Below are 27,578 nucleotides of genomic sequence, written 5' to 3' on the forward strand. Positions count from 1 at the left end.
AACATTTAAAATAATAGCGATCCAAAGGGGGAGGGGAGAAGGTGCGAGGAAGTCTGGAGCTGCAGGGCCGACATTAGAGGGAGTAAGAGTTGATGGTGCCGCAGGGTCCCGCGGGGGGGGGGGGGAGGAAGGAAGGAAGAAGAGGAACCGAAGCATGGCAATTGTGGGGAAGTGCAATCCCCCCAATGCGTCCCCTTACCTTACCGACGCGTGTGTGCGCTGTGAAGAGAAACTTTGCGCTGCGATGTAATATTTTGTGGGCGAGCGCAGGCCAACGCAGCTTAGCGGGAACACTGGTTGAAACCCTCTGCTTAGTGGACAGGACTCAACAAAGACCTTGGTTTTCTATGGCATTACAAACTATGAATTTTTACTGCTTTGTCACCTTCTTATCACCTCCCCATATCTCTTTCTCTCACCCACCCAGCCCTCTTTGTCTTTCACCTTACCCACCTCTGCTCGTGTGAAACTATAACAACATAAGAATTGCCACTGCTGGGTCAGACCAGTGGTCCATCGTGTCCAGTAGTCCGTTCCTGCAGCAGCCCTTCGGTCAAAGACCAGTGCCCTAAGTGAGACTAGCCTTACCTGCGTACGTTCTGGTTCAGCAGGAACTTGTCCAACCTTGTCTTGAATCCCTGGGGGGTGTTTTCCCCTATAACAGACTCCGAAAGAGCATTCCAGTTTTCTACCACTCTCTGGGTGAAGAAGAACTTCCTTACGTTTGTACGGAATCTATCCCCTTTTAACTTTACAGAATGTCTTCTCGTTCTCTCTACCTTGGAGAGGGTAAACAACCTTTTTTATCTACCAAGTATATTCCCTTCATTATCTTAAACGTTTCGATCATGTCCCCTATCAGTCTCCTCTTTTCAAGGGAGAAGAGGTCCAGTTTCTCTAATCTCTCACTGTACGGCAACTCCTCCAGCCCTTTTACCATTTTAGTCGCTCTTCTCTGGATCCTTTTGAGTAGTACTATGTCCTTCTTCATGTACGGTGACCAGTGCTTGATGCAGTATTCAGCTGGGAGCATACCATGGCCCAGTACAGCGGCATGATAACCTTCTCTGATCTGTTTGTGATCCCCTTCTTAATCATTCCTAGCATTCTGTTCGCCCTTTTCGCTGACGGCTTCATTGACTTGTCTACCGTTACTCCCAAGACTCTTTCCTGGAGGGTCTCTCCGAATACTGCACTGGACATCCTGTATTCGTGTATAAAATTTTTGTTACCGATATGCATCACCTTGCACTTATCCACGTTAAACCTCATTTGCCATGTTGCGGCCCATTTCTCGAGCGTGTTTATGTGACATTGCAGGGTCTTCGCAATCCTTCTGTGTCTTCACTGAATAACTTTGTATCGTCTGCAAATTTAATCACCTTGCTCGTCGTACCAATTTCCAGGTCATTTATAAATAAGTTGAAGAGCACAGGCCCAAGCACTGAACCCTGCTTTAATGTTTTACTTATATATACTGGTATTTGTCAACATTTGCTTATTTCTGATCTGAAGAAGAAGGGTTACCTTTGAAAGTTAATCAAACAATGCACTAAAGCCCTGATGCACAAAAGCTTTCCATGGCAGTAAAACTGCTTTAATGAGCCTTACTGTCATGGCCAAAGGTTTCTCCGTGGCTGCTAACAATCTTTGTAGCAGCCCCTGAGAACCCTATGCAAATGCATTGCAAGGAGCCCATTAGTATTTTAATCAGCCCTCCTTGTGATGCACAAAAGGGAACCCTTTCCAGCCGGTCTGGACCTGCTTGTAGCTGTTCTTGTTCACAGAAGATGCACAATAGCTGCACCCCCATTATAAAACCCCACAATGAGCCAGCAGCTCCTGCTTACCCTGCCGGCTGAGCAGATCATGGCAGGACTTCCTGAAGCTGCCGATCAGTGAGTTCGGGGAGTCCTGCCAGCTCAGCTGATTGGGGATTCCCCTGCTGCAATCAGCTGAGCTGGTAGGATGAGCAGGGGCTGCCTTACAAAAGTGCCCCTCCCCCAATTCTTCCCTCCCACTGATTCTCCCCCTCTGAGCCCTCCAAAGATAGCCCCCTGGTCCCACTTCTCCTCCCACTCCAAAGCCTGGTGGTCTAGTGGGCAGGGTGAGCCTCTACAGCTCAGGAGCCACCCCCTCCCCCCCAACCGGTCCGTACTGGCTGGACACCCTTGACAACCCAAATGGTACCTTCAATGGAAGAAGAGCAGGAGGGATACCCATTCACTCTTGCCTCAAGGACCACCTCTTCAAAATGGAATGCAATGGGAGCGGCCTATGGCCCTGAGCCAATCAGGGCTTTAGGCCTCTTGCAATGCATCCCAGGATGCAGTGAATAGGGGCAGGGCTGCCATTTTGAAGAGGCAGGCCCAGAGGCAGGAGGGAGTTGGCAACCCTCCAGCCCTTCTTTCAGTGAAGGTACAAGGGGGTTGGGGTTGTCTGGCCCATCCCGCTAGATCACCAAGCTTTGGAGCAGGAGGGGGGGAGCTTGGTGGTGGCAGGAGAGGGGATGGGGGAGTTATTGTTGAAGGGCTCAGTAGGGGAATCATTGTGAGGGAAGAATCAAGGGGTCACTTTTGTAAGGCAGCCCTGCTCTTTCTGATGGCTCAGCTGATTGCGGCAGAGGAATCCCCTGATCAGCTGAGCCGGCAGGGAGAAGCATCAACAGCAGAAAAAAATTGTTGTTGGGGTTTTTTTTGACAAGAGGGATGGGGAGGGAGGAGAAGTGCCTGAGATTGTTCTTCTGAGCATGTACCAGGCTGCTCTGCACAAATAGCTTGCATGTAATTTGCATTTATGCAGAGCATCACCCGGAAAACAAAAGTCGCTTCCACCACCATATTTTTTTATCGTGGTGCCAGAGCTTTGTGCATCCTGCTGTAAGTTAGTCCAATAAAAAAGATACCTGAGGAAAGCTACTGCTTGTTCTGGGTCAGTAGCATGGAATGCTGCTACTCTGGGAATTCCAGAATCTTGCTACTCTTTGTGCTTTGGCCAGGCCACCATGAGAATGGGCTACTGGGCTTGATGGACTGTTGGTCTTATTCCTTTTGTTTTATTTCTGTATATAATCTTTCACTCAACATGTAATTAAACTCTAGAATTCATTGCCAGAGAATGTGGTCAAAGCAGTAAGCTCTGCAAGGTTTAAGAAAGGTTTGGATAATTTCTTAAAAGAAAAGTCTATAAGCCATTATTAAGATGGTCTTGGGAAATTCCACTTCTTATTTCTAGGACAAGCAATGTAAAATCTGGCCAAGTACTTGTGACCTGCATTGGAAACAGGATACTTGGCTTGATAGACCTTCACTCTGTCCCAGTATGGCAACTCTTTATGTTCTTATATTCTAAGCCAGTGTTTTTCAACCTTTTTTGGGCAAAGGCACACTTGTTTCATGAAAAAAATCACGAGGCACACCACCATTAGAAAATGTTAAAAAATTTAACTCTCTGCCTATATTGACTGTATATAAAGTAATTCTCTTGAATAGGAATCAAATAAACACAAAGAAAGTATTTTATAATTACTTTATTATGAAATATTAAGTAAACAGAATAGTGAAAAATTATAAAATACTTTATTCAGTGCGAAACCTGGGCCTGTTTGGCTGAACACAAAGCTGATATTCTGGCTGGAATCGAAGAAAGACACACACGTAGCTCTTCGTCAACAGCTCTCAGTCTCTCTCTGCATTTGGTTTTTATAGCATACAAAAATAGACAAATATACCCTCCATCCTTTTTATTAAACCACAATAGCAGTTTTTAGCGCAGGGAGCTGCGCTGAATGCCCAGCGCTGCTCTTGACGCTCATAGGCTCCCTGCGCTAAAAACCACTATTGCGGTTTAGTAAAAGGGGACCATATTGTAAAATATAGACAGCAGATATAAATTCAGAACTGTGCATAGTAAGTGAAGGGAAGTTTTCATCTCTGGGAATTTACCCACTTAACTATTAAGTTATTTGGGCAAATTCCTTTGAAAACTGTGGTAATACTGCCTCCACTTTGCTAAATTTAAAATAAAATCATTTTTCCTACCTTTTTCTTCCCTTCTATTAGCCTGTATGCTTTCTCTCCTCCACACCTCATTCCCTCCCCCAACTTTTTCTTCCTCTCTCCCTGACCTTTCTTTCTTTTTTTCTGTTTCTCTTCTTTCCTTCTGTTTCCCTGCCTGCCCCCTTTCTTTCTTTCTCCCTGCCGTTCCCCAAGCCACTGCCACTGCCGCTGCCATAGGGGAACAGGACCCACCAATGGATAACAGGCCCCAAAGCCGACGCCGACGCATGCTCTCCCTGACGTCAATTCTGCAATCGGAGAGGAAGTTCCGCCCAGCCAGGCAGCGATTGGCTGGCCCGAACTTCCTCTCCGACTGCAGAATTGACGTCGGGGAGAAGAAGACTTATCGGCTCGATAGATTAGATCGCCAAGACAAAGTGAGTCCTGGGTGATCGACTCACTTTGCCTTGGCGAGCTACTGGCACCCCTGCCTCGGGCCCCCTGTCAGCTCCGGGCCCGGCGGCCCTGCGGCACACCAGGCAACATCTCGCGGCACACTAGTGTGCTGCGGAACAGCGGTTGAAAAACACTGTTCTAAGCATTGTTGATGCGAGGTATTTGATAAGTAACCTATAAAGTTACCTTTCCACAGTATTCTTAGAGCCAGTCAGTCACTTTATCAAAGTGGTAGCTTCAAACATATCTCTTTGTTCCTTCATTTAGGTTTTTTTTTTCTCAGAGTGATAGTATTACCTGTCCTTCTGCTCCTTCACCGAATCTATCCCCCCCTGTTCATCCCATGACCCCCAGATCTCACCCTCTTGCTGGACATACAAGGTGGGTCTAAGTCTGATGATTGCAGTGGCTCGAACACAGATTGTATTCATAGGGACCAATTGTTGAACCCCAAGCACCAACTGTGCTCCTAGGGGCTGCTGTTGGGCTTTCTTCACTGGACCCCAGCACTAAAATTTAGTGATCATTGAGTAGTATGCTGAGAGTCAAGCATTAAATTGTGCTTCCCACTTAGCAGGTAATGAATGAAAATGTCTTCATTTCTTTCTTGTCATTGCTTTATTCCAGAGTTCCCATTCTTTGTCTTTGTCCATGGAGGATACTGGCAGTTTCTGAGGTGGGTGCCTCTGCTGACTCAGTGATGAAGGTATCTTACAGTTTCTGCAGCTTTTTACTTTTATTGCTTTCCTGAAATTTCTGTCTTGGAGCAGTGAGCAGTGTTCTCTAGCAAGAACTAAATTAACTCTACCATATTTACAAGGTTCACAGCGTGATTAAATCCTTACTGAGGCCCGGATGCTCTAAATATGGTTGCTCTAGCTAAGTGGGTTTCTGTGGGCCAATTCATTGTCTGATTTTAAAACAACTGACTGCATGCAAATTAGTTTTGTAGAGGCCAGCCGTAATCCAATCCCACCAGTCGCTGGAAAAGCGACTTTCACACATGCACAGAGCTGGCAGGGGAAGCCCCGAAGCTGCCTCCTGCTGCTCAGCTGTTCAGGGCAGGAAGACTTTAGTTTTTTTTCTTTTTTTAATGGGTGTAGATGGGGGGAGAGGTTGGGAGCACAGGGGATTCTGGTGGCTGCAATCTTCGTGTGTGTGTGGGGGGGGGGAGTTTCCGAGGCATCCTTCCTGCATCTCATTTTTTATAGCAGACCTGTTGGTAATACAGGTAACATGTTTTTTTCAGGTCATGCCTTAGCGATGTCAAGCCATCAGTCGGAGTGCTTGTTTTAATATTAATGACCTCATTTTAATACTAATTTAATTTATAGGTTAACACACATTAAAAATTATTAGTGTACAAAATCAATTTAAAGTGCATTGAGGAACTGAAAACATGCTAACAAATGAACATCTCCTAGTCTTTACTTGTCAAAAGACTGAAATGGTATGCTTGCGTTGCTGGTGTCCTTGGAGTTACTTCTTCACAGGTTTCCATCACTCACTGCTTGCTTCACCCTTTCGGTTTGCTTATGATGTGTTCCTGTGTTCATTTGTCTATCCCAAGTAAGGAGGAATCTGGGTTCATGGCTGCCCCACTGGTGAGAAACGGAATTGCTGTGGCAGCCCTTGATTATGACATCGCTCCTAAAGGTAGGGGAAATGTTGGGTATGTGTGAATTGCTACGTTGCCTGTGCACAGTTCTTTCTACTTAACCTGCTGCCATTTCCTTTAGGTCACATGGATCTGATGATCTCGCAGGTCAGGCGCAGTATTGTCTTCATTGTACAGCAGTATCCCCACATTAGGTGAGAATCCTTGGCCTAGGCACAAGCTCTGTGGGTGCTATGGGTGCCTGAGCACCCCCAATATTTTTGGGACCTTACGTAACCTCCCTCCCTTCCCCTCACCCAGGGCTGGTATTTGGGGTGGGGGCAAACAGGTCAACTGCACCCCCCCCAGGCCTGCATGTTTCCTCCCTTGTATCCATCCTGTTCCGACATTGCCCTCAATTTCGGCCTTCTTGCTGACAAAAAACATTTTTGTTGCAGGGAACTGCTGGAAGTGGTAGCGGCTGTGAAGTGCTGCCTGCGACCTCCTTCTGTGGTTTCCTTTAGTTGCGGTCTGTCCTCAATGACACAACTTCCTGTTTCTGCCTGAGCAGACTGCGGCCGAAGGAAAGCACAGAGGGAGGCCACAGGCAACACTTCACAGTCTCCTGAAACAAAAATGTTTGTTTGTGTGTGTGGGGGGGGGGGGGTTTGTCAGCAAGAAGACAAAGGTGAGGGCAATATTGGAATGGGGCAGATAGAAGGGAAAGGACATACCAGGCCCACTGGACCTGCTTGGTTTTTTAAAGTAAAACAGGGAGGGGATTCAGAGAGAAGTGCCAGACCGGGGGTGGGGGAAGAAGAAAGGGAAGAACATATGGGGCTGGAAACATAGTAGATGACAGCAGATAAAGATCCGAATGGTCCATCCAGTCTGCCCAACCTGATTCAATTTAAATTTTTTAAATTTTTTCTTCTTAGCTATTTCTGGGCAAGAATCCAAAGCTCTTCCCGGTACTGTGCTTGGGTTCCAACTGCCGAAATCTCTGTTAAAACCTACTCCAGCCCATCTACACCCTCCTAGCCACTGAAGCCCTCCCCAGCCCATCCCCCACCAAACGGCCATACACAGACACAGACTGTGCAAGTCTGCCCAGTACTGGCCTAGTTCAATATTTAATATTATTTTCTGATTCTAAATCTTCTGTGTTCATCCCACGCTTCTTTGAACTCAGTCATAGTTTTACTCTCCACCACCTCTCTCGGGAACGCATTCCAGGCATCCACCACACTCTCCGTAAAATAGAATTTCCTAACATTGCCTTTGAATCTACCACCCCTCAACCTCAAATTATGTCCTCTGGTTTTACCATTTTCCTTTCTCTGGAAAAGATTTTGTTCTACGTTAATATCCTTCAAGTATTTGAACGTCTGAATCATATCTCCACTGTTCCTCCTTTCCTCTAGGGTATATATATTCAGGGCTTCCAGTCTCTCCTCATACGTCTTCTGGCACAAGCCTCCTATCATTTTTGTCACCCTCCTCTGGACCGCTTCAAGTCTTCTTATGTCCTTCGCTAGATATGGTCTCCAAAACTGAACACAATACTCCAAGTGGGGCCTTACCAATGACCTGTACAGGGGCATCAACACCTTCTTCCTTCTACTGGCTATGCCTCTCTTTATACAGCCCAGCATCCTTCTGGCAGCAGCCACTGCCTTGTCACACTGTTTTTTCGCCTTTAGATCTTCGGACACTATAACCCCAAGGTCCCTCTCCCCGTCCATGCATATCAGCTTCTCTCCTCCCAGCATATATGGTTCCTTCCGATTATTAATCCCCAAATGCATTACACTGCATTTCTTTGCATTGAATTTTAGTTGCCAGGCATTAGACCATTCCTCTAACTTTTGCAGATCCTTTTTCATATTTTCCACTCCCTCTTTGCTGTCAACTCTGTTACAAATCTTGGTATCATCTGCAAAAAGACACACTTTTCCTTCTAACCCTTCAGCAATGTCACTCACAAACATATTGAACAGGATTGGCCCCAGCACCGAACCTTGAGGGACTCCACTACTCACCTTTCCTTCCTTCGAGCGACTTCCATTAACCACCACCCTCTGGCGTATGTCCGACAGCCAGTTTCTAACCCAGTTCATCACTTTGGGTCCTAACTTCAGCCCTTCAAGTTTGTTCAACAGTCTCTTATGAGGAACTGTATCAAATGCTTTGCTGAATTCTAAATAAATTACATCTAGCATATGTCCTCGATCCAGCTCTCTGGTCACCCAATCAAAAAATTCAATCAGGTTCGTTTGGCACGATTTACCTTTTGTAAAGCCATGTTGCCTCGGATCCTGTAACCCATTAGATTCAAGGAAATACACTATCCTTTCTTTCAGCAACACTTCCATTATTTTTCCAACAACTGAAGTGAGGCTCACCGGCCTGTAGTTTCCTGCTTCATCCCTGTGACCACTTTTATGAATAGGGACCACATCCGCTCTCCTCCAATCCCCAGGAATCACTCCTGTCTCCAGAGATTTGTTGAACAAGTCTTTAATAGGACTCGCCAGAACCTCTCTGAGCTCCCTTAGTATCCTGGGATGGATCTCGTCTGGTCCCATCGCTTTGTCCACCTTCAGTTTTTCAAGTTGCTCATAAACACTCTCCTCCGTGAATGGCGCAGAAAATCCACTCCATTTTCTCGTGTAACTTTCCCAGACAATCTCAGTCCTTCTCCAGGATTTTCTTCTGTGAACACAGAACAGAAGTATTTGTTTAGCACATTTGCTTTCTCCTCATCACTCTCCACATATTTGTTCCCAGCATCTTTTAGCCTAGCAATTCCATTTTTCATCTTCCTCCTTTCACTAATATATCTGAAAACATTTTTGTCTCCCTTTTTTACATTTTTAGCCATTTGTTCTTCCGCCTGTGCTTTCGCCAGACGTATCTCTCCCTTGGCTTCTTTTAGTTTCACCCTGTAGTCCTTTCTGCACTCCTCTTCTTGGGTTTTTTTTATATTTCACGAATGCCAACTCTTTCACCTTTATTTTTTCCGCCACTAGTTTCCTTTTTCTCTTGTTTTTATTTATTTTCTTCACATAAAGGTCCGTAGCCATTTTTATCGCTCCTTTCAGCTTAGACCACTGTCTTCCACTTCTCTTATGTCCTCCCATCCTAACAGCTCTTTCTTCAGGTACTCTCCCATTGCGAGTGAGAGAGTGGGCAATGGTCTGGAAGAAGAGAAGAGAAAGGGAGAAAAGTTGGATGTGGGTTGGTGTGGAGGAAGGGAGAGATACTTGAAGGTAGGACAGTTGGGAAGAGAAAGGGAAATGTAGTGGACTTGCTGGTGGTGCACACGAAGGGAGAGATGGTAGACCTGGGGGAGGGAAGTTGGGAAAAGAAAAGGAGAGAAGTTGGACCTGGGTACGAAGGAGAAATGTTAGAACTGGGGGTGGAACAGAGAGAGAGGGAGAGATTCAGCGTCTCTCTTTTCCCTCCATCCCATTGTTCAGTATCAAGAGAAGGAAGAACAACAACAGAAAAGAGAGGGAGAGAGGAGGAGAGATGGACCCCTGGGAGGGCAGGGCAGAGATATAGACTGACAAGTGTGGAGAGAGGGAGGGGGATTCTGGAATTGGTGAGCCATGTGGAAGAGGTCAAAAGGGGGATGACAAGAAGATGAGTAAGAGAACAGTGAGTACAGTGGTAGTAATGGGGAGTTGATAGAAGGAAATAGGAGGCTGGGAAAGGAGTGAGATGGGAAATGGGAGATCTAGGGACTGAGAGGAGATAGAAAATTGATAGGTAGCTGAAAATTATAAAAGGAGGAGAAGGGTGAGAGAGTGCGAGATTTGAGTGGACAGAGGCAGAAAAGAAAAAAGGGAAGAAATCTGAAAGGGAAAAATCAATTTGTTGGAGACAGGCAACGTGAGGTAATGGAACATAGAGAAGAGGAGAAGAAAATGGACAACAGACACTGGCAAGAGAAGATAAGACAAAAAGAGAAACTGGGACCAAGATGATAGAAAACCAAAATGCCCAGACAACAAGGTAGAAAAAAGTGTTTTATTTAGAATGTGTTAACTGGAATATGTTAATTTTGAGAAACGGAATTGCATGAGGAACTGAACATATGCTAACAAATGAACATCTCCTGGTCTTTACTTGTCAAAACAAAGACTGAAATGGTATCCAAAGAGTGTGCTTGCGTTGCTGGTGTTTGATTAAGCTTTGAGATATGGCCACTAGCTGCAAAGCTTGGAGATTTCTGGTTGCCAGACTGGAGGAAAAGGTCTTCAGATGAAGTATTTATATTTTGCATTCAGGCAAGGGGAAAACTTGGTGCCTATTCACTCATTTTGGACTCCAGCCCCTCCCCCCCAAATCAGCTGTGTGGCTATGCCACTGAATACAATACAAATATATTTGTAATGTATATATCCTCATGCTGCCACTGCTGTCATGCTTGCATGAAAGAGGGGAGAGGGGGCAGCAGCAGCTCTGAAATACTGTTACGACCTGCAGAACTTGGAAAGTTTGAGTTGTTGGACCTGAGGAGGGGCAGGAGGTGGTCATCAGCTGGTGATGTTGATTTTGAAGAGGCCTAAGCTCAACGTGGGAGGCCCAGCCCTCTCGCGTGGGTATGTCATTGATTGTGTTTAGTACAAAATGAAGTACTGGGAAAGAGGCCTAAGACTCTGGTTGGCCCAGGCGCCTAAAGCCTCTCCTATTGGAGAGGCCTTAGGTGCCTGGGCTAGTCAGGGCCTTAGGCCCCTCCCCAGTACATCCCAGCCCTTTCATAAGCTCCCTGAAGTGTCTACTGAAAAAGCCTCTTAGTTAATCTCCGTGAGATGAAATATTCTCTTAAGTGAGAGGGAAAGCGAAGTTACTTACCTGTAACAGGAGTTCTCCGTGAACAGCAGGATAAGTCAGCCACTCTATAGAAGGATTGTCACCAGTTTAACATGCACACACAATCAAGAACAATATGGTGGACAGGAACTCAGTTCTAGAGGGAAGGAGATAGCACAAAGTGGAGTAATGGCCACATTATGAGAAACATCCTCCTCATGAATAACTGAAACAAGAAAATTGCCCATTTTAACTTTTTATAAATGAAAGTACCAAAGGGTTATTTTTCTGTCAGAACGGAAGTAAAGCACCACAGCCAGCATAATAACAGACAAACATTAAAAATTGGAACATCATTAACCCACATGCAAAATCATAGCCCCAAAACAAGAAAAAGAGTATATTTGCAATTTGCTAAATGAAAGCTCCAGACATCAACACTTTGGGGGGTGGAGGGAAGCAACAGCACCAGAGTATTACCCTCAGGTTATAATAAATTCCAGTTAAGAGCTCTCCTTACTCAATTAGATTCTAGTTGAGTGTTAGATGACAAGTCTGGAGGCTTCTTAACCCCAAGTGGTCCTCCTGAGGTAAGGGGAGTAATAGGACAGGGAGACTTCCAAGTATTTCCTAAATTTTGATGCCTTTTAAGACCAAAAGTAGCTTTAATTGAGAAAAGCTAGAATATGCTAGCTCTGGTGCTATTAAGGCTAAGTAGCCAAGTATCTGCATGGTTCACTTTCACCATCCACTGGACATAGAGATGCAAGGCACACATAAGGGGTGACTTATGAAGAACTACTTTCTTTCTCTGGCTCTATCTGCTGGTCGATGGACATAACCCACACATTCTGGACTGATCTGTGGAATGCTAAGGAGCTAGCCCTTCCTGGGTAGGTTGGGTCTGCTCCCATGACACACCTGTCACTGTACATGAGCTCTCTAACCCCCTCTTTTACTAAGGCACGCTAGCCGATATAGCGCCCATCGAATATAATGAGCGTGTTAGCATTTAGCTGTGCTAAATCGGCTTGCGCACCTTAGTAAAAGGACCCCTAAATGAGGTGTGTATGTGTCAAAATGGAAAGTACTTTAGTCAGAAAAGTTCTTTGTCTTCCTTCTAGTGGCCTCTACCTTTGTGGCCATTCAGCAGGTGCTCACCTGGTTGCTATGGCACTTTCAACAGACTGGACAGACTACGAGGCAACACCTAATATCAAAGGTAAGAGTCTGAACGGCAAGTGTTGTTGCAGTAATTTTGACTGCTCTGCATTTATGAATGCGATTGGAAAAAGAAGCTCCTTATGAGTGGATGATGATTTGACATTCAATGTGGTTCTTTTCCTCTGCTTGTAGGAAAGAACGGCTTCGTTATTACCTTGCCTTAGCTATTTTCCTCTTTGGAGGTGACGGCTTCTGATTTTTTATCATTTTTTAATACCTTGTACTTAGTTTAGCCAATTATTCCATTTTTGAGTTTTACATCTATAAATTATGAAGACCCCCATGATGTCATTTGCTGTAATGTGTGTGTCTTTTTTTTTTTGTATAACAAATAAAAAATAGAGGAACCAGAGAAAATCTTCAAATCAAACTATTACTATATCTCCAGGTGAAATCTGCACTGGTAGCAAAAACTGCTCAATAGCTTCACCCCTTATCGACTTTCAACTTAATCTTCAAGCAGGCATAACTGAACAAGGGAAAACGCCTCAGAAGCTGCAGGGCAAGTGTTGCTCTGGAGCTATGAAGGGGAGCTTAAAGCAAGCAGTGGCTGGCTTCCCACACGTCTGTCTCTAGAGCAGATTATTGTTTATTGGATGCTTCTATGACTGGGGAGTCAATTTGGAGCGGTTTGCATGAGCTTCAGCACCTATAGATGTGGTTTCATAAGAGCGAGCAGAAGAGTGCCAAGAAGAGGTGGTGAGAGCAAAGTACGGAGAGAGTTAATGTGATGCTGAGCGGTTGACTGAATCAAGTTGTGCCATGAATGAGAGTTTTCAATCCAAAACATTAGTAAAACTTTGTCTTCTGAAGTACCATAAGTAGGTTTATGAAATGAAAGCATAAAGAAATCTGGCTCATCTCTTTCCCTCTTGGCTTTTCAGGGGCTTTCCTGGTGAGTGGCATCTATGATCTGCTGCCCATCACACACACCTACGTCAATGCGGTTCTTCACATGTCAGAGTGAGTGCTGGGAGCTTGATAAGCATCTAAATATTTACACTCTCATCTCGAGGAAAGGGGTGGGGGATAGTACAGAGAAATTCAAGTACCTGAAAGGCAATGAAGCTCTAGTAACATTGGTCTAATGGTATAAGGGTCCAAAAAGGCTAACAGAAAGGAACAAATCTATGGAACAGCCTCCAAGAGGAGGCAAAATCAATTCCAGAATTCAGTAACCACTGGATATGTACAAAGGGCTCTTAGAAATGAGTATGAGTTGTTAAAACTGGGATAAGCACAGAGGGCCTTACTCTTGAGGATAAGAGGTTAAAACCTAGAAGGAACACAAACAACATTTAGCGTTGAGGATGAGAGGTTAAAACTTGGGATAAACGCAGAGGGCCCTTATCAATGACCATGAGAGGCTAACGCCTGAAATTGGACTGGCTGTGTAGTGTTGCTTGTCGAATGGCCAGACTAGATAGTTTTCCTTCACACAGATGTGATGTAATCTGAAGTACATGAGATGAGGTCATAGGATGAAGTTAAGAGGTGATAGGCTTTGCAGTAATCTAAGGAAATACTTTTTTCCAGAAAGAATGGTAGATGCATGGAATAGTCTCCTGGAAGAGGTGGTGGAGACAGAGACTGTGTTTGAATTCAAGAAAACCTGGGATAGGCACATGGGATCTCTTAGAGAGAGGAAGAGACAATGGTTACTGCGGATGGGCAGACTGGATGGGCCATTTGGCCTTTATCTGCCACCATGTTTCTAAGTTATTCATCCTGGGTCTCCAAATTATGGTCGTTAGAGCTGAACCAGACCCATGAAGGAAGATAATTTTTTCTGTGCATGGTGGCAGCAGAAATGCAAAGAGGGTTTCTCAGACCCTAGCAGCAGAAGATGAAGGAAATGTGTTGTGTTTATAGCAATAGTAGCAAAAAGGCTGATGGGTTTCTTAGGTTCCACCAGCAAGAAAATGACATCTGAGATGGGAGAAGCCAGAAAGTAAGGGTGTGATGGGATAGGGGATTAGAGAGAGGGAAGGGAGAGGATTGAAGGGAAAATGATAAGAGTAGGAAGGGCAGATGGGTGACAAAGGTGAGGGAGCAAGCTTTCTAGTGGGACATGCAGGAGAAAGGGAAAGGTCTGCCAAATTTCAAGAAATCTAGAAATATTATTATTGACTCCATCTTCCAGATCCCTGGGAATCTGCTTCTCTGCCATCTCCCTTTCGTAGCATGCCAGTTGACAGGGGGAGACATGTCCTCCACCTCCTCCCCCAGCTCAGCAAACTTTGAAGGGATGACTCCCTTTAACAAACTCTTGAGAGGAAGCTAGAGAATGACATGGGGACAAACTTTGTCCCTGTCCCGTCCCCATGAGCTCAGTCCCTGTCCTTGCGAGCTCAATCCCCGTGCCTGCCCATCCCCGCAAACATATTGAAGTCATTTTATAAATCGCAAACAATACAGAACAATGATAACAAAATCCATGCCTCCCCTCCCAAATATCCCCCCCCCCCACTATTGAGAAAACTGAACAAGCCAAATTACTAACAGAATACCTCAGTCACACATGGCAGGAATAGTGTTAGGGGAGTGCAACTAGGGCAACAGACCTCTGGCCAGAGAGCCCTAAGCCTGCTGGAAGCTGAAGAAGTCACAGCCTGGTAGTGGGCTTTGTGGTCCTCAGCTTTATCTAATACCAGCTCTGGCAGGATATACATTTCAAATCTGATATATTCTAATCACAAAATAGAAAATAAAAGTTTTTTTTCTACTTTTTGTTGTCTGGTCATTTTATGTTTCAAATCACGTTGGTCTTAGGTTCTGGTTTCTGTTTCCTTCTGTCTTTTCTTAACTTACTCACCAGGGTCTCCTACCCGTTTGACATTGCTTCTTTATTTAAGCTTACCATCCACCTACCATCTCTGTGTATGCAATTTTCCCCATGTTCAGCATCTTTTTTCTCTGTGTCTCCTATACTTCCCTTTCTAATATTTCTCTTGTGCTCATCTCCCTGCCTTCATCATAATCCTATGTCCCCATCCTCTCCCCCCCAAGTCCAGCATTACTCCTCTGTCTCCTTTGCCCCCCCCCCCCCCCGTCTAGCAACTTCTTTCTGTGTTCCTATTCTCCCCCTTAGCCATATACCCTCCCATGTCTTACCCCTCTGTCTCCATTTACCACACCCATGCAGTGTTCCCCTTTACGTCCCTGACCCTGTCCCTATTCTCTAATCCATGCCCAATAACTCCCCTTTTTTGTATATCTCCCTGTGTCCAGCTTCTCCCCTCTTACTCCCTTACATCAATGTGTCTCTTGCCCCCTCTTTTTTCTCCCCCCTTTATTGTGCTTAGTATTTCACTTCCTCTTCCTTCATTTCTTTGGTTCAGCATCTCTTTCCCTTCCCTTCTCTCCCCTCCTCCCTGCAGGTCCAACATTTCCATTTACTCAAACTCCAGTCAATACCCCCCTATGGGTCCAGAACCTCTCTCCCCTCCACGCTCCAGCCCCCCTATGGGTCCACCACCTCTCTCCCCTCCAAACTCCAGCTACCCCCCATGGGTCCAGCATCTCTCTCCTGTCCCTCCAGCTCCATTCATCCCTCTGCAGGTCCAGCACCTTTCTCCATTCCCTCCAGCCCCCCATGGGTTTATCACCCTGCAAGTCCAGCCCCAGCGTCTCTCTCCATTCCTTCTAGCTCGTCACCCTCTTCCCTTCAGCTCCAGCCAGTCTCCATCTCCCTTCTCCCCAGACCAGGTCCAAAACCTCTCTCTCTCTTCCCTTCAGTTCTGGAAGTAGCCAGTACCACTCCATGGGTCATAGCAGCAGAATCGCCCCACCATGTCCAGCAGCCCCCCACATGAGTACAGTGGCAGCAGCAACCCCCCCCCTCACTTGGGTCAGCATCTCTAAGCCTTTCTCCCCAGCTCCCCTTGTGCCTATTTTACCTTCAGAAGCCTCAGCCATGCAAAAGAGAAGAATCTTTAGAGGCTTGCACCGAGGCCTTCCTTCTGCAGAGTCCCTCCTTGATGTGACTCCTGGTTACCCTCTTAGTAGCTGGGCCATAGGCAAAGATTGAGGTGTTATTAGTCATTCCTTCATTTAGACAACTTTTTCTGGATTCCCATAGGAATTCTTCATTCTGTGTTATGGCTCCTACTCTCTGGAATTCTTGGCCTTTTTACCTTCATTCAGAGAAATCATTTGTAACCTTCAAGGCAAAATTAAAGGTATACTGCTTCTCTTTGGCCTTTAGCTCTTAACTTACTTCCTCCTAATGATTACTTTTCTTCTGTGTGGGCAGATTGAAATTCTTTGTTCCCATACCACAGTGTTCATCCCTTTCCCCCAACCTTTTAATTTTTATTGTAACCCCCATGATTCCCTCTTTCCCCATGTTCTCAATTGTTTTCCTTTACATTTTGTCTTTTCTGTTCTTACCCTATTTAATTGGGGGGGTTTTATTTCAATTTTTTTATTGTAAACCACTTAGATTTGCCTTCTGGTTTTACATTTGTGGTATATTAAATAAATTGAACTTGAATTTGAGAAGCTGTTATGGCACCCCAATTTTTGTGAGCTTTCTTAACATTTGCCACCAACCTTCTCTCCAAAAGTGAGAAGGCAGACTACACTGACAAGCTGGGGCCTTTCCAGACTGAAGGACCGTCATGATTGAAGCTGCTCTGTATCTTTGCAGGGAGTTTGCTGTAAGAAACAGTCCCATGCAGCATGTGATGGAGGTGAAGTCCCGGGCCGAGAACTGCTCTATTATGGTGGTTGTGGCAGAATATGACACACCAGAGTTCCGTAGACAGTCACAGGAGTATGTCCAGGTATCTCAGCCCACTGCACTGAGGAGGAGCAAGAAGCTGAGAAGACTTCTCTGTTCTTTGATAGGAATGTATACCAGTCATTTATGTTCTTTTCAATCCATTCACTGATAGGTTTCACATGCTGGTTCTGAGAGTTACATGTCAGCACTAGTAGTGACTGATACCCACCAAAAGTTCTCACGAGGTAACACGTGGTCTAATCTTAAGGCTGAGTTTTCCTATTTTCACACAGTAATGCCTTGAGGCTGCCAAAATGAATAGCAAAAAAGGTAATAGGAACTGTTATAGGTCCCAGCAGAAGCACAAGTAACAAAGTAGATCTCTCCTGAAGGCTGCCAATTCAGTAACAAGTAGAACACCTGGCAGAAATGCAGGCTGCAATTGTAGAATTAACCAGCATCTAGATCTCCCTGTTCAAGAGCTAGAACTCCTGGTGGCCATGCAGGTTGCCACGGAGTGAGGTTTGTTTGCAGGATGGGAAACAAAGACCATATCTATCAGAGAGGCCAAGCTTCGAATAGAAGAGAATCTAGCAAAGAATATTAAGAAGGAGGATAAATCCTTTTTCAGATATATTAGTGATAGAAGAAAAAACACGGATGAGATAGTATGCCTCAGGACACCAGACGGGAATTATGTAGAATCGGATTCCGATAAAGCCGAACTACTAAATGAATACTTCTGCTCGGTTTTACCTGTGAGGCGCCGGGGTCCGGTCCACAGTTGCAAGCAAGGCAATGCACGGAAGACCTATTTTGGAACTTCAAGTTTACACCCAGCAGTGTCTACTGCGAACTATCAAGACTCAAAGTGAACAAAGCCATGGGTCCGGACAATCTACACCCCAGGGTGCTTAGAGAGTTATTTGATATCCTGGCAGAGCCGTTATCCGTGCTCTTTAATCTTTCCCTGAGTATGGGAAGAGTCCCCTTGGACTGGAAAACAGCTAACGTCATCCCACTTCACAAAAAGGGCTGCAGGGCGGAGGCTGCAAATTACAGACCGGTGAATCTCACATCCATAGTGAGTAAACTCATGGAAACACTAATTAAACGTAAACTAGATACGGTCCTGGAAGAGGAGAATCTACGGGATCCCCACCAACATGGATTCACTAAGGATAGGTCCTGACAATCCAATCTAATTAGCTTCTTTGACTGGGTAACAAGGAAGCTGGATGCGGGGGAGTCCTAGACGTCGTGTACTTGGACTTCAGTAAAGCTTTTGATAGGCTCCCACACCGCAGGTTACTGAGCAAGATGAAATCAATGGGACTGGGAGAAACTCAACTGCATGGGTCAATGATTGGCTAAGCGGCAGACTTCAGAGGGTGGTAGTAAATGGTACCCTCTCCTAAACGTCGGCGGTGACCAGCGGAGTGCCGCAGGGCTCGGTATTAGGTCCGATCCTATTCAACATATTTGTAAGTGATCTAACTTAGGGGCTTAAAGGTAGAATAACATTGTTCGCCGATGACACCAAACTCTGCAACATAGTAGGTAAAAGCACTTTGCCCAACAGTATGATGCGGGACCTACTTCTACTGGAACATTGGTCCTCGACTTGGCAGCTCGGCTTAAATGCAAAATAATGTAAGGTCATGCACCTTGGCAGCAGAAATCCGTGCAGAACTTACACACTAAATGGTGAGACCTTAGTCAAGACTGTAGCAGAACGGGATTTAAGAGTGATAATCAGTGAAGACATGAAAACTGTCAATCAGGTAGAAAAGGCTTCATCCAAGGCTAGACAAATGATGAGTTGCATCCGCAGAAGCTTTGTTAGCCGGAAGCCTGAAGTCATCATGCCATTGTACAGATCCATGGTGATACCTCACCTGGAATATTGTGTACAATTCTGGAGGCCACATTACCAAAAAGATGTGCTGAGAGTTGAGTCGGTTCAAAGAATGGCCACCAGGATGGTCTCGGGGCTTAGGGATCTCCCGTATGAGGAAAGGCTGAATAAATTGCAGCTGCACTCACTCGAGGAACGTAGAGAGAAAGGAGACATGATTGAGACGTTTAAATATATCACAGGCCGTATCGAGATGGAAGATGATATCTTCTGCCACAAGAGGGCATCCGCTAAAAATCAGAGGAGGGAAATTTCATGGCGACACCAGGAAGTATTTCTTCACCGAAAGGGTGGTTGATCATTGGAACGAACTTCCACTGCAGGTGATTCAGGCAACCAGCATGCCAGATTTTAAAAGTAAATGGGATACACATGTGGGATCTCTAGAGGGGTAAAGTCGAGGGGGTGGGTCATTAGAGTGGGCAGACTTGATGGGCTATGGCCCTTTTCTGCCGTCATTTTTCTATGTTTCTATATGACCTATCCAGTCTGCCCATCCTCTTCCTTGAGATTCTGGGTACATGTCTCAAGCTTTCTTGAATTCAGATACAGCTTTCATCTGTTCCACAGATTCACCACCCACCCTATCTCTGAAGAAGTATTTCCTCAGGTTACTTCTGAGTCTGTCCCCTTTCACCTTTTTCCTCTGCCCCCTCATTCAAGACCGTCCTTTCAGTTGAGGTGGGAGGTCTTGTGTGCATTTGCCCAAAATGGTTGGGTACTGCTCTTTCGAGCAGAGACTGTCTCCTTCATAAAAAACGAAACTGTAGGGAAAAGCATAAAATTTAGAGAATTTAATAAAATGTCTGCTAACCAACTAATTGATAATTTTCATTTTACACCTTCAAACTCCGATTCTTTTACTGTAGATGAATACCTATCTTTGTGGAACGAGAACATCCAACTTTTGCTTGATAAAGTAGCTCCTTATCAAACCAAATTTATTTCAGCAAGGAAACGTATTAATCCCTGGTTTACTGCAGAACTCGCATTAATTAAAAAGCAAATGAGATCCATTGAACGCTGTTGGAGAAAAAACAAGAATCAAACTAATTTAGAAAAATTTAAAATTCACTCCAATATGTATAAGGAAAAAATAAATCAAGCCAAAAAGAAATATTATTCGAACCAAATTTCAAAAACTAAAAATGTTTCCACTCTATATAAATTATTAAAAACAATTACCTCATCTTGTGGAAAACCAAAATGCTCTGCAAATCAGTTACCAACAGCTCAAGAACTCGCAACCCATTTTGTTGAAAAAATTAAAAAAATTAGAGAAAAATTTGATACTAATGACAAAGCTATCATTGAACAAAACGATATAGCTACCTTCTCAGAGTTATCGGCTAAATGTACACAATTTCATCTCCCCTCCCTTGAAGAATTAAAATCAATAATCAGGACAATCAACAGTAAAGGTATGCAAAATGAAATTATTCCTCCTTTTTTTCTTAAACAACATTTCGATTTTTTCGGACCATTAATACTTTTTATGATCAAGGAAAGTCTACAACATAATACTATGCCATTGGCCTGGAAAACCTCTATTATTTATCCCATTATCAAGGATCACAAAATAAGCATTGAAGATAAAACTAATTATAGACCAATTGCTAATATCCCATTTCTCGCAAAAATAATAGAGAAAATTGTTTTCACTCAAATATCAAATTATATAGAGCAAACAAACATTTTACACCCTAATCAAACTGGTTTCAGGCAAAACCATTCCACCGAACATTCCCTGATAGGTATGACATCCTCAATACTCTATCATTTGGACCACCACTCTTCTGTACTTTTGATTTCATTAGACCTCTCGGCAGCATTTGATACAATCGATCATAACCTATTATTAAATAGATTAGAGTCTATAGGTATTTCCGAGCAAGTTCTTCAATGGTTTAGATCGTACTTGGACAATCGAACTTCTATAGTCTCTTTCAACGATACTGTTTCTGCAAGTTTTTCTAATCCTTACGGTATTCCCCAAGGTTCTATTTTATCCCCTCTTCTCTTCAATATTTTTCTCTCACCCCTTTTGACTCTTTGTCAATCTATCGGTTTTACAGTATTCGCATATGCTGACGATGTCCAACTTTTACATCCCATCGACCCCAATAATCAATCCGAAATCGTCAATATCAATGACAAACTCAAACAGATTCATTTATGGTTGGACAACAATAGACTGTCCCTAAACATTAATAAAACCAACACATTACTTTTCCCTTGGAAAGAAAATCATAAAATATCTGTTCCTATTAAAATCCAAGGAGTAACGCTCAAACAAATTAACAAAATTTGGATCTTAGGTGTCATCCTTGACGAAAACTTAACTTATCATGACCACATTAGTTATGTAGTCAAAGCCTCTTTTTACAGACTACGTCAAATTCGTTCTATTTCGAAATTTCTCTGTGACAAATCTTTAAATATATTAATTCATTCATTAATTATTGCAAAAATCGATTATTGTAATTCTTTGTTTAAAGGAATGGCCCAAAAAGAAATCAGAAAATTACAGATCATACAAAATACATCTATTAAATTAATTACTGGGGCCAAAAAATTTGACCATGTAACCCCATTATTACAAAAAGCACATTGGCTCCCAGTGGGACATCGAATTTTATACAAGCTATCTTTACTCACCTTTAAATCTTTATCATCCAAAACTCCATCATTCATTTACAAAAATCTAATTCCATACACTTCTCAAAAAACTTTACGATCCAATCAGCAACGTTTATTAGTTATCCCCTCTCTCAAAATCATAAATACCAGAAGACAGTATATTTTCTCAGTCACAGCACCGCAAACTTGGAATTCTCTACCACTTTATTTAAGGGAGGAGAAAAACCTCGACAAATTTAAAAGCCAACTCAAGAGTTTTCTTTTTATAGACGCTTTTAATCCTTAATTGAATTGACAATTACTCTTAACAACTCCCTTTCACTTCAGTCAGCTATATATATTTATTTTGTTTTCCCATCCATTCTGTGTATTTACCCTTATTGATCCCTCCTTTCCTATTATAAATTGTATTTCTTCCCCCTCTTTCCCAATGTTTCCTGTCTAATTTGTCTAGTTTGTTTTAAATTGATTTTTAGAGTTTATTATATTATTGTTAACTTTTTATTATGTAATTTTTGTAAATGTAAATCGCTTAGTAGTTACGATAGGCGATTAATCAAATATTGAATAAAACTTGAAACTTGTCTGTACAGCACTATTCGATTCTGTGCCTAATTGGTTTCAGGATCTTTGGGAGGTCTACAGACCATCTCGAGCTTTAAGATCAGATGGTAGTATGCGATTGATATCTCAGTCAGCTACGAACATAAGGTATGTGGCCATACAACTAAAAATGTTCTTGCATGGGTGTTTCTCTATGGAGTAATTTACAGGGTCAATTGAGACTATGTCCGGATCGTTTTAGCTTTAAGAGATTGCTTAAAACAAAACTTTTTGTCAATGTATATCTGTGAATTCCTCCCTAGAATTTTGTACTATTGTGTTCTGATGCATCGACCTAAAGCTTAGTTTTAAGCAATATCTGTGAATTGTTCCTAGGATTTTATTTTACATCTAACTGTAATGATAGTGAAGGATGATACCAAGGAGTTAGGTTCCACTTCTTGAGTTGCTTTGAATTACAGTATACCCCCATGAATTTGCGGTTCACGGACTCAGTCATTTGCGGTATTTTCTGACCGCTTGGCTGGCCCAGACCTTCTCTCCGTCAGAATTGATGTTGGGGGGAAGGCTTGTGGGCCACCTGGCCCTTCCCTTCCCGGAGTTGCGGAGAGGGATAATTAAATGCAGATGGCAGGGGGTGGCAGCAGACCGGGAGGGAGGAGGAATCAGCAGCCTCACTGCCTATGTCCCGAGTTTGTGACTGGAGGGGGAGGCCCTCACTACCTTCCAGCCTTTGTCCTTCCTCCGTCCCTTTATGCTGCACTGAAGCCTGCCTGCCCCCAGGCTGACCCAGATGGAAGAAATTGCATTACAATTAGTATTATTATTATGGAGGTGGAGTTTGGGCAGGGGTACTCGGTTGGTATTTATTAGGCTTAGAGAGTACTTGGCTTGAAAAAGTTGACAAACACTGATGTAGATCATCAAGGGCAGAAAAAAAGGGCATTTAGGTCTGTGCCTTCAGATAGAAAAGGCTTGGTGACTGTAGAGCATTTTCTGACCTGCATGTAGCACTGCAGATGAAGAGAAACCAGTTTAGTATCACTAGGGAAGAAAACAGGCAGATAAAGATGATATAACCTTTGCAATACTATAGGCCATGGCTTTGCTGGATTGCTACCAGAAAGATACAATTCCCCAGAAACCAACCAGGTCAGTGGTGGTCAGAACTACCCAGCAAGAGCATTGGGACATAGGAGGCCAGATGCTCAGTGAATAGCCACACAGTTTTATAACTATAAATATTATGACAGACTTTGGGCATGGAAGAGAGTTGATGAATTAAGCATGGGAATTTGTGTGCTAGAACCAGGGAGAATGACGTGATCTCGCTATAAGGTCACACTCTGGCTATCAGCAAAAAGAGGACACGTGGCCCCACCTGTTCCACCCCCCCTCCCCCCATGAACTTAATTTCTTCTTCCCCAAGCTCAGGGCAGCATCTGGAGGGCCTCCGAGCATTCGCAGATACTAGTGGCGCTCCGAGCCTTCCAAAGCCCAGACAAACTGCTAGGTTTTAGAAATCCCCTCAGGCTCCCGGACAGTCCTCTAAAGAGAGAACATGTCCAGGTTTTCCCAGGCATCTGGGTAGCCCTACACAAGCCCTACTCTAAGGCTGGCAGTACATTATTTTTTTCAGCTGGGCAGACAGGACTGATCAGTCTTTTTCTCTCATAATTCAATGTATTGTTACAAGGAAATTTAGACAGATATGCCATAATCTCAACTACATTGCTGCAGGAAAGTAGGCGGCCCTAGGTCCACAGTTCCAGTGGAAAGGAAGGAGCAGGCATGATGAGGTGTGTGTGTCCTTCTGCTCTTTCACACTTGCCCTCTCTTTTACAGAGCTTGCAGGCCTTAGGATTAAATGTCTGCCTTAAGGACATGGCTGGGGTTGATCATTTTGATGTGATTGAGAAATTGTCTCAAGAGGACTATATCCTGACTCAGGTACACTTACTGACAGAACTGCTCCTCTCCCTTTCTCCAAGATCAGGTCTCTAGAACTAGTCTCAGGTTCAAAGTAAAGGGTAGGTAGATCTCTGCTGAGTTCAACACTGAATTAATGGGAAGAAGCAGCTTGAAACAGCTTGAAATAGAGAGTCTGATAAAGATGTTTGCTTCTTTTTATTTTAGATGATTTTGACTATGATTTTAAGCATATCATCAAAAGCCTCCAGCTGCAGCCAAGTGAACAGTGACGTTTTAGATCCTGTTTTATATGTACCAGAAATTTCTCTTCCTGCAGCATGCCCTGCTGGCCAAGATGAAATTTGCACTTACCATTAAAAATTTTCCTTTCCTGGAATCCTGCCAGACCAGTGGGTTATATCCCCCTAGCAGCAGACAAGAACTCCCATCCTAACAAAAGTCACGGTATATGTGATGATTCAGCTGGGTCGAACAACCACTACTCACCTACCTTGGTACCAAGATTTGGAATAATCTTTCAATTACTATCAAGACAGAATCTAGCGACCCCAGATTTGGAAAGAAACTGAAGACTTTCCTTTTCGAGAACAAGTATGCTCTTCAACAGCAACTTACACAGCATTTCACCCTGCCAGAAACCTCAAGAGATCCCTCTCCCAACTCTACATAATATAATTGCACCAATCTACATGTATCTAAGTCAACCGTATTGAACTTCAAACTGCTGTACAGTAATTGAAATGACAGCAAAATGCTCCTCTTAACAAATGATTACTACATCTCCTATCTCTGGTAACTATCTCATAGTATACTGCTTTATTAATATTTCCATTATGGTAACTCCTAAAAGTAATGTAAACTGCTCGATTTGTAAGTCGCCTTGAAGCTAGATAGGCAAAGAGCAATGCAGAAATTGAAGATTAGATCCTAATGCCAAAGCTAATACCACCATGGCGCCCAGGGCAGACTCCCACACCCCCATCCACTTACTACACCACTGCACCTCGTTGAAGGTATGGGGAGTTTTTACCAGTCTGAAGGGTGGAGCCAAGAACTAGTAATGTGCGGTGGTGGACTGGAAACATTGGGAATGTGCAAGTAAGCTTCCTTGAGTACCAGAGAGGTGAGGAACTCTCCTGGGGCCACCACTACAACTGATGACAAGTTATAATACTTCTTCCCCACACAGCAGCCAGGGAGGATAATGGCTATGAAAACCAGTAAAATAATAATTACTTATCCTATGCCTTTCAGTACTATAGAAATGATAAATAGTAGTAATAGTTTCATTGATGTATGCAGTTTCTACTGTTTTATCTCTACTTTCCTGACTTTTTACATGATGGAGTTCCTGTTCTTTTAAATTAATTTTTGTAATGTACTTTGCTATCCAATGAGGAAAAGCAGAACATTAAAATTCAATAAACTAACAATGCAGCCCTTCTTTTTTTCTTTACTATGAAGCCTTTTACTCTAAGTTTTGGTGCAGAAACAGCTGACATAAGGAAGGGTACATCCCACACCAGGTCCCCTACCCCCAAATCCCACTGGCACTCCTTGTGGTCTAAGACAAGTTACTTCTCTCTCCATTACCTCAGGTACAAACAGATTGTAAACCCTCTAGAGCAGGGGTATTCAAAAGGTCGATCGCAAAGGCAACCCGGGCTCCGCGATAGACTCGCATTGCCTTTGCTTTCTCTGTTCCCTGATGCAACAGGCCATCAGCAACTGCAGAAGCGCTGGGCAAGCCGACTCCCTTGCCCTGACATTGGAGAGGAAGTTCCAGGCCAGCCAATCGCTGCCTGGCTGGCCCAGAACTCATTCTCCATCAGAATTGACGTCGGGGGAAGGCTGCGGCGTCGGGAAACAGGGAGAACTCGGTAGAAATGCCGGTGGTGGTTTGGGGGCCTGTTTCCAGACATCAGCGGTGGCTTGGGGGCCTGTTTCCAGACGACAGCCCTGGTGGTTGCTTGGGGAGACAGAAAGACAGGGAGGAAGAAAGGGGAGACAGAAAGACAGACAGGGAGATAAAAAGAAAGAAAGGGGGCAGGGAGACAAAGAAAGAAGGGAGGGGGCGGGGAGAGAAAAAGGGGGAGGAAATGAAGTGTCAGGTGGCAGACAGGGAGAGAGGAAGAAAAAGTTGGACTCGTGGAAGGACAGGGATGTTGGTTGGGGAATGGAATGAGGTCTGGAGGAGACGAAGCATGCAGGAGGCAGAAAGGAGGGAAGAAATATTGCATGCACAGTCAGAAGAAGAAAGTGCAACCAGAGACTCATGAAATCACCAGACAATAAAGGTAGGAAAAATGATTTTATTTTCAATTTAGTGATCAAAATGTGTCAATTTTGATAATTTATATCTGCTGTCTATATTTTGCACTATGGACCCCTTTTATTAAACTGCAGTAGCGGATTTTAGCGCAGGGAGCCTATGAGTCGAGAGCAATGCGGGGCATTCAGCGTAGCTCCCTGCGCTAAAAACTGCTATTGCTGTTTAGCAAAAAGGGAAAGGGTATATTTGTCTATTTTTGTATAGTTGTTACTGAGGTGACATTGCATATTTTAAAGTCATCTGCCTTGACCTCTGAAAAAAACCTGAATATAAAAGATAATTAACATTTTCTCTGTGTACAGTGTGCTTTGTGTTTTTTAAAATTTTATTGTTGGTAGATCATTTTGACTTGGTCATATTTTTTTTTTTTTTTCAAATTCTCTATTCATTTTTCCATCTTGCATCACTCAGCTCTGGAATAATCTTACTTCCCCTCTTCGTAACTTGAGCTCCCTTCAACTATTCCATAAGCATCTGAAAACTTGGCTCTTCTCCAAAATGTAACTTCTCCCCCTCTCTGGTACTCTAAGCCCTAACCTCTCTTTATACTTATTTCTATACTTCCATTGGAGTTCCGTTCTATCCCAATCCCTGTAAACCGTGCTGAGCTCCACATTGTGGAGATGATACGGTATATAAACTAGAGAATGACACGGTGAAAAAATTGGTCCCCGTCTCACCATCCCCGTCACCGCCCCGTCCCCGTCTCACCAACCCCGTCACCGCCCCGTCCCCGTCTCACCATCCTCTTCACCGCCCCGTCACCGCCACTGCCACCCCATTCACCGCCCCGTCACCGCCACTGCAATCCCATTCACTTTTCTTTATTTACGTATAAAGGAAACATTCTTTAAAACTTTAAAACTTAGTTAAATATTAGTTAATAACTATACAAAAACAAAACACGCAGAGAAAAAATTAATTAATAAAAATTCTCAAAACTGACACATTTTGATCACTAAATTTAAAATAGTTATTTTTCATACAGTTTTTCAATCACTAATCTTCCACCACCCCTGGGGCTAGCAATGCAAAAACAAACACGACATGTACTTTAAATGCTGCCGTGATTAGCATAGTGACCGCGGCTACGGCTGCAAGTCTCCCCTCCCCCCAGCGATCACGGCAGGAGGGCACCCAACCCCTCCTGTAGACCCCCCCAACGGCACTCCCGACAATCGCAGCAGAAGGGTACCCAACCCCTCCTGCCGGTCCTCCCAATGGCCTCCCCTAAGATCGCCGGCAGGAGGGTACCCAACCCCTCCTGCTGGACCCCCCCCCAACGAACCCTCCCACCCCGGAACCCCCTTAGTCTTACTTTTCAAGTTGGACCGGACAGCTCCTCGCTCGTCTGGCTAGCAGGCCTGCCT

At 44.0% G+C, this 27,578-nt stretch overlaps 1 protein-coding gene across 7 annotated transcripts in view; it reads left to right on the forward strand.

Moving 5' to 3' along the window:
- AFMID (arylformamidase) overlaps positions 1 to 25,307 on the forward strand; it is a 42,056-nt gene extending 16,749 nt beyond the window's left edge. For 4 of the 7 annotated variants that reach the window (XM_033962121.1, XM_033962124.1, XM_033962123.1 and 1 more), the window contains 9 exons: positions 5,082 to 5,130; positions 6,025 to 6,110; positions 6,194 to 6,266; positions 11,997 to 12,094; positions 12,485 to 12,598; positions 12,981 to 13,059; positions 16,748 to 16,883; positions 23,790 to 23,894; positions 24,081 to 25,307. In XM_033962121.1, coding sequence (XP_033818012.1) covers positions 5,082 to 5,130; positions 6,025 to 6,110; positions 6,194 to 6,266; positions 11,997 to 12,094; positions 12,485 to 12,598; positions 12,981 to 13,059; positions 16,748 to 16,883; positions 23,790 to 23,894; positions 24,081 to 24,233 — 893 coding nt within the window. In that variant the 3' untranslated portion in view covers positions 24,234 to 25,307. Of the gene's footprint in view, positions 1 to 5,081; positions 5,161 to 6,024; positions 6,111 to 6,193; positions 6,267 to 11,996; positions 12,095 to 12,484; positions 12,599 to 12,980; positions 13,060 to 16,747; positions 16,884 to 23,789; positions 23,895 to 24,080 lie in introns of all 7 variants that reach the window. The other 3 variants (XM_033962127.1, XM_033962125.1, XM_033962126.1) reach the window with 3 other exon arrangements.
- The last annotated feature ends 2,271 nt before the right edge of the window (positions 25,308 to 27,578 follow it).

The sequence above is a fragment of the Geotrypetes seraphini genome, chromosome 10 (genome assembly GCF_902459505.1).
Source record: "Geotrypetes seraphini chromosome 10, aGeoSer1.1, whole genome shotgun sequence".
NCBI classification, from domain to species: domain Eukaryota; kingdom Metazoa; phylum Chordata; class Amphibia; order Gymnophiona; family Dermophiidae; genus Geotrypetes; species Geotrypetes seraphini.